The sequence below is a fragment of the Enoplosus armatus genome, chromosome 19 (genome assembly GCF_043641665.1).
Source record: "Enoplosus armatus isolate fEnoArm2 chromosome 19, fEnoArm2.hap1, whole genome shotgun sequence".
Classification (NCBI taxonomy): domain Eukaryota; kingdom Metazoa; phylum Chordata; class Actinopteri; order Centrarchiformes; family Enoplosidae; genus Enoplosus; species Enoplosus armatus.
Window position 1 is genome coordinate 14,104,669 of NC_092198.1, and position 16,664 is coordinate 14,121,332.

Consider the following 16,664-nt stretch of genomic DNA (forward strand, 5'->3'; position numbering starts at 1 on the left):
TTGGCATTTTTTAGCCATCATTTGTGTTTCTCTTTAACCCGTGTATGAACTCCACCTGCTTAAAATCAATTGGAATATTCATTTTCACATAAAGGGGGAGATTATTGTTGAGGTGAACGTCTGGCCTTCTCAGTAACAACAGTCAGTATCAGCCTGACCTTTTAGAAAGTGGCTTTATTGAGAATTACAATGCCCCAGGACACTTGTGCCTCCACCATGCAGTGAAGGGTCGATAAATTATCACCGTGCCAGAGGATTCATACTGTATCCACGGAGACCAAGCCACCCCCACCATACACACACATAGACACACATATTGTAACCTCATGACATCTGAGTTGTAATCTTATCTCTTTTTTCTCCTGTGTATGGACTCTCAACTGTCCAGATTTATCCCCTCAATATGTTTTATGAGAAAACAGTGCTGCAAGCAGAGAGGAATCATTGAACCAATTAATCATTTATGATATTCACACGAGGGTATTAATGAGGGTTGTTGGTCTCCTGCAGGAGCAGAGAAAGCCGAGCAGCCAGCGACGTGGAGAGTAAAGGCACAGGGAGAGTGGAGAAGAAGTGAAAAGAGAAGGTCGAGACACCAGCCCAGCTATCTGCCTGCCTGACAGTGCTGTGTCATGGGGAAACAGAACAGCAAGCTGCGGCCCGAGGTCCTGAACGACCTGAGAGAAAACACAGAGTTCACCGACCATGAGCTGCAGGAGTGGTACCGTGGCTTCCTCAAGGACTGTCCCACCGGCCACCTGACTGTGGAGGAGTTCAAGAAGATCTATGCCAACTTCTTCCCCTACGGAGACGCCTCAAAGTTTGCTGAGCACGTCTTCCGCACGTTTGACACCAACGGTGATGCCACCATTGACTTCAGGGAGTTCATCATTGCCCTGAGCGTGACGTCTCGTGGCGGGTTGGAGCAGAAGCTGCGTTGGGCCTTCAGTATGTACGACCTGGACGGGAATGGGTACATCAGCCGGGCAGAGATGCTGGAGATAGTTCAGGTGAGGACACACTGTATGACTCATACTACAGAATAGGGTTTCTTCATGGATGAATATGCTGTATATACTAGTTTCTGCAGCCTGCATCATCTGAGATATAAATGTGACCTGATGTGGTTCTAGTAGTGCATACAGACCTTAAAATGTAGCTGATGTTATACAATCATTATTCAAGTAGGAGGAATGTAGGAGTAAAAATCTGGAACCAGAAAAGGAGAGGGAAAAGGAAGATATCTAATAAGATTCCTTTGGGATTTCGCACATTTTATGTCAGAAAATAGTGAAAAATCACAATTTCCTTAATCCCAGGGTCACGTCTTCAAGTGACTTGTTTTGTCCGACCAACAGTACAAGAAGAGATAAAGATATTCAGTTTACTATCACATAAAGACAAAGAAAGTAGCAAATATTTTTGCTCGATTAATTGCTGAAACAATTAATTATCAAAACAGTTGCCAAATATTGATTAATCCACTAATTGTTGCAGCACTAATTCCCTGTGTTGTATGCATTTTAGCTTTAGTAGTTGTTTGCAGGTCTGAATTCATCAGGTATTTTCACCTCACATCATGGATGCAGGCAGCCCTTTCTGTTTTTTCTTATCACTGTGGCTATATTTACTCTTCCAATATGGTGAGCAGAGCAGCCTGCAGGGACGTATCAATATTGGCTCAGTCCGCTGTGTTTGTGGATACAAATGAATGTAAAAAAAAAAAAGCATCAGTGCTTTTGTTGCTGTAGAATGCCCTCTGTTTTTCAGCAAAACCTCTTCTTCTCTTCAAAGCCACAGACCTTTACATGATCTGAAACGTGTACAGTTTTAGAAGACACAAATAGACACATAACACTGCAGTGAGTGTAACAGCAGGATGAGCTTTAGTTGCCACAACACCATCATCACCAGGTAGCAACAGAAAACAGGTCAAAGCATTCAGACAAAACACACAACGAATATGTTATTTTTCATCTTCACTGCCTAAAAGCTTCACACAGACAACCAACCAAATCAATACGCACATAACAGCAAAAGTCCTTACCCCCCTTTTATAGGCAATTTACAAGATGGTGTCATCGGTGATGAAGATGCCTGAGGATGAATCGACACCAGAGAAAAGAACAGATAAGATCTTCAGACAGATGGACATTGATAATGATGGTAAGACTAGTGTTTTAATAATTGGTGCAGTTGTAAGCAGATGTAAGTGTTTATTAATGTATTTGTCAACAACTATAACTCCTTCTGTGAGCGCCCATAGGTGGAGGCTGGTGTATAAACAGATCATGAATGACAGTATAGTAAAACACAGGTGTAATAATAGGAGTTAGTTATAATTGCTGACAAATACCATACTTTAATAAACACTAATAAAATGTCCTTATCTGCTTACAACTACATTGTAGTGTATTATAAACCATTTATTTGTGTACTGCTTATAAAGGCTAAACATCGGGACTGTGTTACCAAGTACTTTTTATAGATGCTTAATGAGTATTCTGGTCCTCCGTGACTCAGAATGAAACTTTTAAAAAAACAAAGGGGAACTAACATGGCTTAGCTACTTAGGACGTATTATGAAAGATTAGTTATGTAATAGTCTTTATACACCACCAAGCAGTTTGGAGAGTTAGAGGAAATATGGAAGATGGGCAACAGAGAGAGACAGAGAGAGAAATAGGATTTCACATAACAACATGACGAACACGACTCACAAGATCATTAACAGCCTTTTGCGCCTGAGCCTGCTGAGCCACCTCGATGCCAGTGGTTTGACATTTAGTGTGAAAAGGTGATGCTATACCCATGTGATACGTACGTAATTACACTTACTGTTCTGAAGGTCTTTGACACGTCACGTCTCTGTAAGATATTTAGAGCTAATATTCATATGGCAGTGGGCAGCTCAGTGTGTTTTCAACTAGAAGGTCAAACTGTGTGTCTCAGGCTTAAGTTTTATAACATGGCGAGGTACCACAGACCAGGCCTACGGCTACAGCTGCAGTGGAGGGTAAATCCACCAAAACTCAGTTAACCCTCCTTTTGCATGTAATTTAGATGCTGTGTGCCAGAAAGTTGTAGTTATTTTTAAACTAATTATGATGTACTGTTGCAGAGTCTTTTTATTAATGCTAGCGCATCATTTTATTTCCAACATTTATTTTTACTTGCAGTGTAAAAGACAGGGTGAAAATCTTAAGTGAGATGTAAAATATCAAAATAGTGCAAGGATGCATTGTTAGGGATGGCTGAATGATAACAAAATAATTAATATACCATTGCAGCTCATTTGTAGTACATATTAAAACATTTAATCACTTTTAATACTTTTGCATGTTTTTTGCAGATATGTTATTATGGCCAGCCTTTATGTGTACCAATTAATTTTAAAGGAATTTCTAAATTAATTCTTAGAAATTACTTACTAAAATTAGTTACTGTTACTTTACATAAATGCAAATAAAACAATTGTAGTGTTTCCCTACTTTTTGTCAAAGTGCGAATCAATACCCCCAACGAATTCCTGAATTACATGAAAAAAGCACAACAGCATCACCTGCTGGTTGATGTGACTTGACAGCTCTGAATGACTCGATCTTTCAGTCATAAAAATGTCAATGGCGATTCATTGTAATTTACCTAAAATATATGTTATGTGGGCCAGGAGCCGTGATTAGATTCACTGCCACATACTGTCAGCTCACAAGGAACATCAGAAGCTTTCCTGTTGATTTTGGTGGGTGGTTGCTGCGGCATGATTCACTCCTCCATCACGTTTGACTGCTGCTGGCTGTGAATCTTTTTTTGGTCTCTGCTTCACAGGTAGATTGTCTTTGGAGGAGTTCATCAAAGGTGCCAAGAGCGACCCGTCCATTGTCAGACTGCTGCAGTCGGATCAGGGAGCCTCTCGTCAGTTCTAAGGACAGAGACAATGACAGATGCACGCTCTCTAAAACACAATCACAAACCCACATCCATCCAGCTTCCTGCTGTTAACCTGGTAGAGGCTCGGCCGTCATCACACCCCCCTCGACAGAGAATCCTTTCAATTTAATAACACTCCATGTTTTAATGTTTACATTAATGGATACTTCTCTTTCGTCAATGTGGCTCTTTTACTGTGGACTATGACGTGCTTTCAGTTCAGGTATTCTGTGTTTATGCTTTTCCAAAGCTCTCTTGCCTTGAAATGGTTTTTACCTGTTGTCCATAAGTGAAGTGCCATATCATATATTTATACTGACTGGATTATGTGCTGGCAAGTATTATGACTCCCATTATGTTACACTAAGAGGAAACTAATTACATCACTTTGTATAATTTGATTCAACTTAATGGTGTTGAAAAAAAGGCTTGTTGTTGTTCAGGATGTCAACTGCAGCTTAACAAGTGGCTGTACTGAACAAGTTCTACATGCCTTTGGTATTGCATGCGCTCGGTGATATGCGTTTTCTGATATTGCAGCAGTTTACGTTAATAAGGAGGCCGTGATTGTTTTTATTCCTTTTTATTTTTGTAACAAAAATGTTGTTTTGTTTTCACACAATTGAAATAAAGTCGTGTAAGAAAAATCTACACAAGAAGTCCCACAGTATCCCCTTGTCCTGGACAGATATGATGCAAACCCACCAAGTTTCACACTTACTGGTTTAAAAAGAGAAAAAAAAAAAAAAGTCACATCAGGTTGGACATTGAAGTGTTACTTTGACAAGTCCACATCTTAAAATAGGTGCTTGAGGGTGGCTGAGGAGGGGAGAGGGGAATGTTTGAAAAAGCCTTGAACGAACAACAGAAATGCCACATTCAGAACCTCCTCCCTCCTCTCCTCAGCTGGCGGTGGCTGTATAAATATGCAGCTTCTAACGTTCAGCAGGTATGTGAGGCAGAGTTCACTCCAGGGACACGACACACGCCCCCCTCCCTCCTGTCCCCTGTGTGACTGACAAAGATGGTGTGAGAAACTGCAGGTGTCTCTCGTGCGTCTTTTCTGGAGTATTTCAGTAACTGGGCGACCGGGCCTCCCATTCGTCCACAGGAGAGGGGAGGCGGGTCGCGCAGGACCAGACCAGACCAGATCCAACCAAGCCAATCTGGATCAGATCCCACCCCTTTGGGCTCATAACTCGTCCTTCTCAAAGTCATCGTCCAGGTCTACATCACTGAGGTCGTAGTCCTCCTCCACAGGAAGCTGCGGTTGACAAGGAGTAAAAAATAAAAAGGCAAACTGTAAGCAAAGATGGAGAGACACATGAAAACGTTCAACTCATGTTTTAGGCCGAGCAGACACTACATATTAAGCCCCAAATTTTTAAATAGTGGCCAAAGGTCTTGACTTAGATTTGTACAACAGAGGCCAAGTAAAACGTGCAGTATGAGTTAACGCAACGTATAAAATTAATAAAAACGTCGGCCCAGCTTATCACTGTTAGATTGAAGGACTCAAACCTGCCTTCTTCTGTACGAATAGCAAGATATTTCTCTGACTGAGGCTACTGTGATGCTCCCACTCACCTGTCCATCTTTGCCGTCCCAGGGCTCAACAGCGTGAATCTTGGGCATGGCGCCACCTCCAAATGTGGCAGTCGAGCCACGGCCCACAGAAAGCTCCCTGAAGGGAAGATGAACCGAGTTAGTGCCATCATTCAGCTTACTCTGCAGCATGTTAATTTTGATTCTTGTAATGGTGACAAAAAAAACAGACCTGAGGAACTCATGAATGCCAGTCTCGCTGAAGGAGCCCTTGAGCAGAGCAAATTTCATCTTGCGTGTGTTGATGGCAGCCATGGCAGGGTAGCCAAATCCACCAATACCCAGAGAGGCCTCCAGCTCCATCTGAGCTCCAGCCTCAGTCCACAGCCAGCTGACAAAGAGAAAGCGGGTTGTTAGTCACAGTTGTAATTAGTTATACAAATACTAACCCACATTGGTCTCTCATCCTTACCCCCACATCTTCTTTTTGTACTTCTCAGACATCTTCATCATCACCTCCAGGTAGCCGCTTCTACCTGCTGCGCCTGTTGAGACACGAGGACAGTGGACAGTGAGTGATTCAAGAATTAAAAGGGTCTTATGATGAATCTACACACAACACTAGCAGTACTGCAGCTTTTGATTAGCTATTGAATAATAAAGGATATAAACGCAGTGCAACCCTACATCAGTTTTAGCCATTTTTAATTTAGTGTTCTTTAAGGTTACATTTCTATTTAACATGTTCAGAGTCAGATGTCTGTGTGTGTGTGTGTGTGTGTGTGTGTGTGTGTGTGTGTGTGTGTGTGTGTGTGTGTGTGTGTGTGTGTCTGGTCTCACCTGTGTCCAGGATGTGTGGCAGGACCGCAATTATACACAACTGACTGTCCTCACAGGTCTTCTTCAAGATGTCTTCATTAAGGATCTGAGAAACATTTACAATACACACAGATTCAATGTTTAATGTGAATTCTGAGATCCATGAGATGTTATTTTTTCCTGTTTGGGTCTAATTTTGGTAACAAGAGTGTTATTGTGCAACAGAGTGTGACAGCGTTTTGGATTTTGTGTTGAATTTCTCTGATTTGTCTGGTCAGACATGGTAGCTGTCACTGCTCATGCTCAAACAATCAAAGTTACAGTGTTAGTGAACTGATTATAGGTTGAATCACTATTTTGTTCAGCAACAGAGAAACAAAATATACAAAAAAAAAGGTGATATTCTTGTGGTTTATGACTTAAGAATACAAAAAGCATCATCTCCCTTCTGGTCTGGATTTAATCTAATACCGGCAATAAACTTCCATACATGAATGTATAATGCAAATACACAAGTGTACTGACCTCCAGCAGTTCAGGAGCAGGGGCGTGGTCAGAGAACAGATCCAAACCCCTCTCAATGATGTCACCACGGGAGCGGCCTCCTTGGTAGTCTTCGGGCTCCTCGCCTTTGCGGAAAATCTTGATGGTGGGAAATCCACGGACCTATACACACAAAACGCATAAATTGCCTCAGTTCTTTGAATAGTTGCCTTGGATTCAGTTGCATATTGATATTTAACTCTGGATGCAGTACAGAAAAGATATCTTGTAATTATTCTATATGATATGATACGTCTGAGTGACATCCAGTGGCAAGACAATTGCTAGTCGACGTTGCACTTCCTGCTTAAACTGAAATGTTATTAGTTGTTCGTGTTTGTTCATGACTGTACTTAGTCTTCGGAGACAGTCAAACAAAGAAATCCTTCAAAGAGGTGACCTCTTTAAGACTTTACTTTGGATCATTACACCGTGCTCTTCTTTATGTGACTGCAGCATGAAGAAGCTACAGCTACACGGAGCAAGAAATAAAGATCAAAAGAAACACTAATAGGAGAACTCACGATTTGCCATTTTGAAGTTTTGACTTTGAAGTTAGAATTCCTGAGGCATAGATTTAATTAGTGTGGTCTGACTTTTATTCTACTAAAAGGCTACAGAGACTATAATTCAATGTCCAATGCCAGTGAGAAGAGCATGTAAGTATAAGCAGAGACTTATACAAATCATTTCATGTTTGACACTTAACATTTCAAACTTCACAAGCAGGCATGTGCAAAGCAGATAAACCCTTTTGTCCCAAGGCTTAGTGTCTGGTGGATTATCATGTTCACCGACTAATGTGGCTATTTAATTTGAGTTAAACTTATACAATGGCTAAAACCGGATAAGCTTAGCAGCTGTGGCCAAAGTTTCCCACCTTGTATCCTATTGTGCAGTGGTGTTTGAACTGAGCAGTTCTGGTTCACACTTTTGTTTTGCGTCTACTAGTACACTAGTTTGTACCAGAATTGTGCACCGACGTACCACATTAACTTTATTGATTCTTACTCACCCCGTAGCGGCTGGACACTGCCTGGTGCACAGTAGCATCAACAGCTCCGAGGCGAACTTTGCCCTTGGTCTGCTCCTTAACAGCTGTAGCTGCAGCTGCCCACTCAGGCTCCAGGCTATTGACAACAGAAGAGAGCGATGGTTAAGAAAAACTGACGATGATATACTGATATCAAGAATTAAATCCACAGTAGAGAATTCACAGTTCAAAATAAGTGTGCATTGTTTCTTTTAATGTGATTCCTGCACAAACCCCAACTAATGTGCTTCTGAAATACTGACTGTTGCTAAAAAAGGTAAAAGGTGTTGCTAACTGGATTCACATGGTTAAATATCTCAGATCTCACTGAACAGTTTTGATAGCGATTAGTTTCTACTGAAGGAATAGTTTAAGTGTTTTCGGTGAGCTCTGGGGATTATCCAGATTTACTGGGACATTGTTTCCCAAAAGAAACACTGTTGTTTTGTTTTTGCAACTTTTCAGTGCTTTGAGCAGCACAAACAAAATTCCATGTACCTCTGCAGTATTGGGGTGGCAGAAATCTCAGAGACGGATATCTCATTTCTCTTGTCCTAATGAGTCCTTGTTCACAGTTTCCTATAGACTGTCAGGTACCAAACTCACCTTTTGCAGTGTCCACACCAGGGGGCGAAGAACTCCACCATCCAAATGTCATCACTCTCCAGCACCATCTTGTCAAAGTTGTCATCAGTGAGCTCGACCACATCCTTCTTACTGCCACCGCTGCTGCCACCACCGCTCTGCGGGAACGCAATTGAGAGTTACTTAACCATGTTCACTGAAGCCTTTGATATTTCCAATTTAAAATAACTGCATCAAAAAGCTTCAGCACGGGTTCACTACCACCATCTACCTGTTTGTTGTAGCCAGGGCCGCCAGACTTGCCGCTCAGCCTCTCTTTCACCAGAGTGCGCAAAGCGTTCATGGCTCCGTCCACGATGGCCTGGCTGCTGCGTCCGCCTGAGGGGTGTAGACAGAGGTCAGTCATTGCAGCCAAAAACAACACTTGATTACAAAACCTCAAAGTCTGCCTCGCAATGACTTCAGCAGTCGGAAAGTTTCCAAAAAAGAAAATTGTTATATTTATCTTTTTAAAAAAAAGCTTTTTAAACAGGGTGGACAAAGAATTCAAAAATCCCAAAGCTTCACATTCAGTTTGGTGCAGTGGTTTTGTCTGTACCTTGGTACTCCTCTGGCTTGTTCTTATTGGCTCCAAAGACCTTGATGGTAGGGAAACCTCTGACGCCATACTGACCACCCAGTGACTTGTGCTGGTCTGCATCTACGGCACCAATCTTGACGATACCCTGAAGGATTTCAGAACAAACAGGTTGAGGAGTGTGCAGTCTCGAGTTTTACTACATAACATTTTGTATGCTGACTCTGGAAGTCAGCATGTCAATGACCAACTGCAACAGTTACTTATGTATATGCAGGATTTGTCCACACACACAGAATGTTGTTGTAGATAAATAATATTAGAAGTGATAACTATGTGCACATTCCATGAAATTAACAGCAAGTTGTTTTTTATCTAGGACAAAGTTAATATTATTCATTAATATTTGACTACAGTCCCATATCTGCCCATGTCTCACGTCTCTGTTTGCTGTTATTCTCACAGTTAGAAACTATTTTTAGGTGGAACAAAGCTGTGAGCTAGAGTTTAATTATCGTGATATAGCTTCAATGTTGTCTATTTGGTTCTGGTTTTTAATGATGCAAAGCAGTAAAATGAAAAAAAAAAACAAAAAACATTTCATCAATTATTTATTTGTTTGTTTGTTTTTTGAGTGACTGAGTTACCTTGAGGGCGGTGGCTGCCTTCTTCCAATCTGGAGTCAGGTTTTGACAGTGGCCACACCTGTGACGATAAACAGTGAGGGAGGAGGGAGGAACAAAAGATGAAATTAGTAATAATGTAGTTTTACAGTACAGACACACTTCATGAGTTAGAAATCAACAGTATTCAAGTGCAAAAACATTTCATTTTATCTGGAGATATCCCTGTATATCCTTCTGTACAGGGCTGCTGAATGTGTTCAAAATACATCACAAGCACCTTTCACTCCTATTAACCACAGAACCAAAGGATCCAATGTTAACACATCCAGTGAATATTGAACACCTTTCATTTACATAGAATTTACATAGGTGTGGACAAATCCACTGGCTACTTTTCATTACAGAATTGACTTTCCTCCTGGTACATAAAGCACTTAATGGCCTGGCCCCTGAATATATATTTGACATGCTTTAAAGTTAGACCTGACAGACTCCTCGGGTCACAGGACAGCTGATTTCTCCAAATTACCAGATTTCAATCTAAATCTGGCACAAATAATTTCCTGTTTAGTTTAGCTTTTAGTTTGTTGTGTTGTGTATGCATGATGTCTGACTGTAACTATGCTGAAACTTGTTTTTTTCCTTTTTTGAACTCACTGTAAAGCACTTGATTTTGTATGAGACTGTGCTTAAAAAAAATGAACTTGATCTGTGAAACTGCACTCTAACCCAAGGAGGAGTTCTCCACAGTCTCTTCAGATCATACGGTTATTGTTTCTGCGAGGAGGGGCAGTTACAAACAGACGACTCAAGCGTCACTGAGTCAATATAAGATGCTTGTATTGAAACTAAGGTCCCTGTGTCACAACTAGGTTGATCTGAAGACACTTGTTATAATGAAAAATGGCCATTAAAGTTACACGGACTCACCAGGGAGCGTAAAACTCAATCAGCCACAGACTGTCACTCTGGATCACCTCCCTGTTGAAGTTGGAGGGGGTGAGCTCAACAACATCATCACTGGATGAGTAAAAGGCTTGGACAGACAGCACCAGGGAGCAGCCCAACACTCCTGAAGGAGAAGATACAAAAAGGTTTACTCTCAACAATGCATGCTCAAATGTGTTCAATTAAATAGTCCAGCCAGCCGATAGGACATCGTAAACCTGCTTAAATACAGTTTAAAAGCAGAAGTGATGCAAACTTATGTAACAGCAAGTGAAATTGACGTTTATTAATTCATTGTTTCAACGATAACGGAGGCCTGGCACTGTTCTGTACACCTTAACTTAGCTATTTAAGCTAACCAGAGTAGCGAAAAGGCAGTTAAATACACCTAACATTAACACACTCACAAAAATTACTTTTTATAGAAGTAGAAAAGCTGTTGCTGTTGTCACTCACCAAGTAAAAGCGGTCTCATGGTTTTAGCTGCTCTCGGCTCGTCTCCACTGTTAGCAACACACGCAGACTGCTGCCGCTGCGTCTCCCTCAAAAGTAGATCGAAAAATCTCACCGTGGCCCACGCTGATTGGTCCGCCGGTGGCGACGCTGCGCCTCGGCCAATCAGCGTGCGCCGTGTAGTTTATAGACGGTACACTGAAGACGAGGCGCTGCGTGGAGAGAAAGGAGGCAACATGTAACTCCACCAAGAGGAGATGCAAACAAATTTGACGAGGCTGACTCAGTCTAACAAGTCTAATAATAATGCAGAAGTGTAGCATGTACATATACATATTTATAATGAGAACAATATACAATAACTACGATAGGGTCATAATGAAACCTGAGAATACAGACTAAGAGCAGGAAGTATTGTCAGTCAAATGTATGTAAAGTCTCAAAAGTAAAAGTAGTTATTATACAAGAGAATGGCCCTTGTTCGTACTATATAATGATATATATAATATATAATAATGATAATACTGGATTATTGTTACTGATGCAATAGTGTGTAACCATTATTTTAATTTTGTAGCCAGTTGCAGAGGAGCTAATTAACTGCTTTATATGCTATTGGGCATTTTAATCTTTAACAATGCCTCATATTAATGTGCAACATTTCCCTCTGAAGAGTAGTGAAGTATAAAGCATCAACAACAGCACCCAAATTCTGAAAGTTTGACTTGCATTGAGGGTTTTACTTCAGAAGTTTTTTGCTTTCAGTATTTACAGTGGTCTATAACACAAGCACTGGACTGTATTGTTCTGTTCGTGTGTTTTTTTAAATCACTTATTAATGGACTCCAATCCTCAGTGGTTTGCGCCATTGTTTTAAAGCAGAAAAATAAAAGCCTTTAGGCTACTGTGTTGTGAAGGTTGTTGTCACTAGGTGGAGACATACAACAAGGCAAAGTGCTGTTGAGACGCTGTATGGTCTGTCTGCTAATCAATAATTCAGCTTGGGCTACTGCAGAACAGTTCCGTTGAACTCACAGTATCCTACAAGTTGGAAGAAATCTTATTCTGCTAATTTATATTTGAAAGCCTGAGAAATCCTGTAATGTAAGCCCCAACCATCACGATCCCTTGACATCACTAAAGAGCCCTATAACACGGTTTTACAATAGGCTGATATTCAAAGAGCCCATATTCTCTCTCAGATGAAGTGATTGTTACTTAGCCTGAGTCTTTTCCGTCTGGCTTATTGGGTGATATCCTATAATACATTCAAAATGGATGATGGATAATGCGTCTAGGTGTGGGGAAAGATTTTATAGGCTATTGTTGTAAAAAAAAAAAAAAGGGATGATTTAGGTTGCTAGTAGTTTTGCCTGTTGATCGATTACCTTTAACTAATTGTTGCGCTTCGAGCTGCCACCAAAACCCAGCGGAGTGCGTGTCCCTGATTTCCCTGTTTGCTACTTCTCAATTCATTACATGCGGCTGAGATTTATGATCCGCTGCGCCTGGCTGCACTGCGCTGCGTCAAGACAACTGCAGGCAGACAGAGCACGGCCGGAAGACACGGAGAAAGCCTTAGAAATAAAAGCACAGGCTGACAAGTTTATGGTCGCTTGCGCGTAAGATTACATTTGATTTAATATTATAGAGAACTGTAGTTACAATACAACAACAAAAACTCAATTGGTTGATGAGACAGGTGTGTTTTTGACAGTAGAGTGTTTATAGCAACAGCTGGAATAAAGCAGTTGTTGATTTTAATTAGATGTAATGCAGCGGTGGAATGTAATTTAAGAAGTTAATTTTAGAACAATCTTGAGATACTTGTACTTCACTTGAGTATTAATGCTACTTTTTAGTTCTACTCCACTACATTTCAAAAGGGACTATTGCAATTTTGACAACATTTATCTGAAAGCTATGGTTACTTTAGAGATTAAGATTTTACATGCATTTCCACTCATATGTGTGCTTTATTACTGGCACTTTCAGTGGGATACATATAGCAGATTATACTTCTGTAACTACTTTAACTTAAATTGCATTTTGAATGCTGGACTTAAGCAAAGGATCTTTAGTCACTTCTTCCACCACTGACAAGACACCTCAGACATTTACTAACTGCTTGATAATCTGGAGCTAAAGAAACACTTTTTTTTTTTACTCAGCAGCCCAAATTGCGTGAAGGGAGTGACAACAACAAAAAGTTACCCACTAAGCGTTTTGTTTTGAAAGTTATGCCCGGAAGTCGTGTCATTTGATTGTGGCGTACTTGACATTACGCGCACTTCACTGCCAACTTTCTCGGAGCGCACAGGCGCACTGTTCACTACCAAGCACGGCTGTATTGAAGGGAGAGGACTCCAAGCTGCGGTCACCTCTGAGGAAACATTTCTTTTTTCAACTAAAACGCAGAAACGAGAAGATTTAGGAGGTTTTTACGCACAGCGCCAGAGCTTCTGGTGACTTGCGTTTACTTTGACAGCACAGTTGTGTGAAAACCTCGATCAGTTGGGCTCTTTTGTGGCGGACTTGTTGTCAACATAATGTGGGGGATCCAGAGGACGCGGTATGCAGACTGCAACGGCTCTGAAGCCAGTGACGAGACAGAGATTGTTGTTAACATCGGCGGGGTGAAACAGGTGTTGTATGGGGACGTGTTGAATCGCTACCCGGACACCCGGCTGGCAGAACTGGTGGACTGTTCACTAAAGTCTTCTGAAGAAATATCTTCACTATGTGACGACTACGACCCTGACACAGGAGAGTTTTACTTTGACAGAGACCCCGAAGCATTTAAGTGTATAATTGAGCTGTATTATTATGGAGAGATTCACATGAAACGAGGCATCTGTCCAATTTGTTTCATGAAGGAGATGGAGTTCTGGAAAATCGACTCTGATTTTCTGGATGACTGTTGTAAATGTCACCTGAAGGAGGTAGAGGATGAACTTGCAGAGATCGCAGAGAAAGTGAAAACTATCCTGGTGGACCGAGAGGGTGATCCGTCTGCAGGAGGCTGGCAGCGTTTCCAGATGTACCTCTGGAGGCTGATGGAGAAGCCGGAGTCCTCGCTGCCTGCGCACATAATCGCCATAGTTTCTTTCATCTTCATCCTTATCTCCTCCGTGGTGATGTGTGTCGGGACCATCCCCGACCTGCAGGTGGAGGACACGGAGGGTAACCTCTTGGAGCACCCAACGCTGGAGGTCATCGAGACGGTGTGTATCGGCTGGTTCACTATTGAATACCTCCTGCGTCTGATCTCCTCCCCAAATAAAATAAAATTCGTCCTATCTTTCATGAACATCATCGACTTCATGGCGATCATGCCCTTCTTCGTGGTGCTGATTCTGACCTCCCTCGGCGCAGGAGTGATGGAGCTGGCTAACGTGCAGCAAGCAGTGCAGGCTTTACGCATAATGCGCATTGCGCGCATTTTCAAGCTGGCACGACATTCCTCTGGGCTCCAGACCCTCACATCTGCTCTGAAGAGCAGCTTCAAAGAGCTCGGACTGCTCCTCATGTATATGGGCGTGGGGGTCTTCCTTTTCTCCGCATTGGGCTACACCATGGAGCAGAACCATCCGGACACCTTGTTCACCAGCATCCCACAGTCGTTCTGGTGGGCTGTGATCACCATGACCACGGTGGGCTATGGAGACGTCTACCCCAAGACCACTTTAGGTCGGTGTAACGCGGCCATCAGCTTTCTGTGCGGGGTGATCGCCATAGCGCTGCCCATCCACCCCATCATCAACAATTTTGTCCTGTTCTACAACAAGCAACAGGTGCTGGAGACTGCGGCCAAGCACGAGATTGAATTGATGGCACTGCGCTCCGGCAATGCCGAGCTGGAGGCCGCACCCGGCGCCCATAAACATGTTTGCGGTGCAGGGGTGTGGGACAACCCCATGCGCTCCTGTCACAGCGACACATACATTCCCTTACTGAAGGATCCCAGGGGAGGGGCAGGCATCCAGACCCCCAGCATGGAAACAAGTTTTGAAAGTACAGCCGAGGCCACTGAATATTTCATCTCATGAACACTGAAGACCCTGCATCAGCTGGAAAGACTCTGCAAAAAAAGATAAACAACAACAAAACTTCAAACCAATTATTCATTGTTGACTTGTTCAAACTCAGCCTGCACAATTTAGGGTTAATGATACCACGATGGAGACATGCTTGTAAATAGCCTCGTAGAAATAATAGGACCTCAGTAATGCTCTCCAAGGACCTTTAATGCATTTGAGGAATTGTTCCTATTAAAGCGACATATGTGTGTGAGATATTGACTTGATGAGCTGTGCCTCTGCGCAGTGACTCCCTGTAGGCTGATGGGGTTCTGTTTGAACAGCCAGTACACTGATTCCCCCATGTAGGCTTCTTATATAACACCCCCCATCCCCAGTCCTCACACTCATACTGTAGACTGCATTGTAGCATATTCCTCTGTACAGAAATATATATCACAATGAATGTTTTTAATAATAAAGACTGGCAGCTCCTCCAGGAGAAAAGAGAAATGTAGTCATCCCGTGATAGGTTAATGAAGGATGTACAGGCATCACTGAATGAAAACTGTTAATATTTAATAGTGATAGAGACTCATAATGACATACATTTCAGTGAGGTCTGGAGAAAGGTGATGGGTATGGTAGGGAATATAAAAGCAACATATTATCAGGGCTGTTTATGTGATCTTCTTGGCATCAGTGTAATTTTATAACTGACACTGTATGATTGGGAGGTAATATATGAGATATAAAACCCCTCTACTGTGCAGGAATGTTAAAAGTCAGTGGGCTGCAGATAGGATCATGTAACCGACACCGGGACCTCAGAAGCTTCCTTGGCTGCAGGTCACGTTCCTATAATGGGTTTAAATCTTGCAGCAGCCATCACCACTCTGCTCCTCCCCAGAGGTTCAGGGGAATAACTTGACCACCAAGTCATGGGGAGAGGAGGAAGGAGCAAAAAGAAAAAAAAATGGATGGAGGTTAAAAGAAAAAAGAAAAAGGGCATGGCCGCAGTTCAAATTTTGTTTTTTTACGGAGTGCAGGCTAGTTAACCTGAAAATCTGAGTAGAAAAGAAAGAACTGTGATGAATATATAAATAGAATATATAAATAATGAGATGAGGACTTCTTCTCTTCATTAATTCATCAAAATGGCATGCATTATCAGGCCAGCAGGTTATCAACATAAATAGAAGGTGTAAGAGTATTAATAGGGCAGTGTCTGCCTGGTAAGTGTGTCTTCATGCATTACTGCTCTTATTTTGATGAAAGGAATGAAAGGACGATGCATTTTCACGCTGTCCCATGTTTTGAAAATGGGCTCTAAATTGGCTTAATGGGCGCTGTACTTAAAGGTTACATTTTCACAGTTTGAAAGGTCTCAACTCCCACACCGTTAGTCTGAGTGACATGAAACTTGCTGCACAAATAGCTACATTAGTTGGCACAGTAGGGCAGCTATAATTAAAATCTGACATATTCAATTGAAACAGTACATCTCAGAGATGTCAGCAGTTTGATTTTGTTGCAACCTGGAGGGATGATTTATGTCAAGATTGTGTTCCTGTGCCCAGTCTTAG

The 16,664-nt window shown here is 41.9% G+C and overlaps 3 protein-coding genes across 3 annotated transcripts; 2 read left to right on the plus strand and 1 right to left on the minus strand.

Annotated features, from left to right (window-relative positions):
* Positions 1 to 632: 632 nt before the first annotated feature.
* hpcal1 (hippocalcin-like 1) lies at positions 633 to 3,926 on the plus strand. Its single transcript, XM_070925484.1, has 3 exons — positions 633 to 1,010; positions 2,061 to 2,166; positions 3,829 to 3,926. The coding sequence occupies exons 1-3, from the start codon at positions 633 to 635 to the stop codon at positions 3,924 to 3,926; spliced, it is 582 nt and encodes a 193-aa protein (XP_070781585.1).
* Positions 3,927 to 4,497: 571 nt separating this feature from the next.
* Positions 4,498 to 11,129, minus strand: pdia6 (protein disulfide isomerase family A, member 6). The gene is made up of 13 exons (XM_070925625.1): positions 11,063 to 11,129; positions 10,589 to 10,730; positions 9,680 to 9,737; positions 9,054 to 9,180; positions 8,727 to 8,833; positions 8,477 to 8,613; positions 7,853 to 7,967; positions 6,820 to 6,960; positions 6,316 to 6,400; positions 5,948 to 6,020; positions 5,708 to 5,866; positions 5,518 to 5,614; positions 4,498 to 5,194 (listed from the first exon to the last, which is right to left on the minus strand). Exons 1-13 carry the CDS (start codon positions 11,079 to 11,081, stop codon positions 5,123 to 5,125), a joined length of 1,332 nt encoding a protein of 443 aa, XP_070781726.1. The 5' UTR covers positions 11,082 to 11,129; the 3' UTR covers positions 4,498 to 5,122.
* Positions 11,130 to 13,608: 2,479 nt separating this feature from the next.
* LOC139302688 (voltage-gated potassium channel regulatory subunit KCNF1-like) lies at positions 13,609 to 15,108 on the plus strand. The gene has a single exon (XM_070926394.1). The coding sequence runs from the start codon at positions 13,609 to 13,611 to the stop codon at positions 15,106 to 15,108; it is 1,500 nt and encodes a 499-aa protein (XP_070782495.1).
* The last annotated feature ends 1,556 nt before the right edge of the window (positions 15,109 to 16,664 follow it).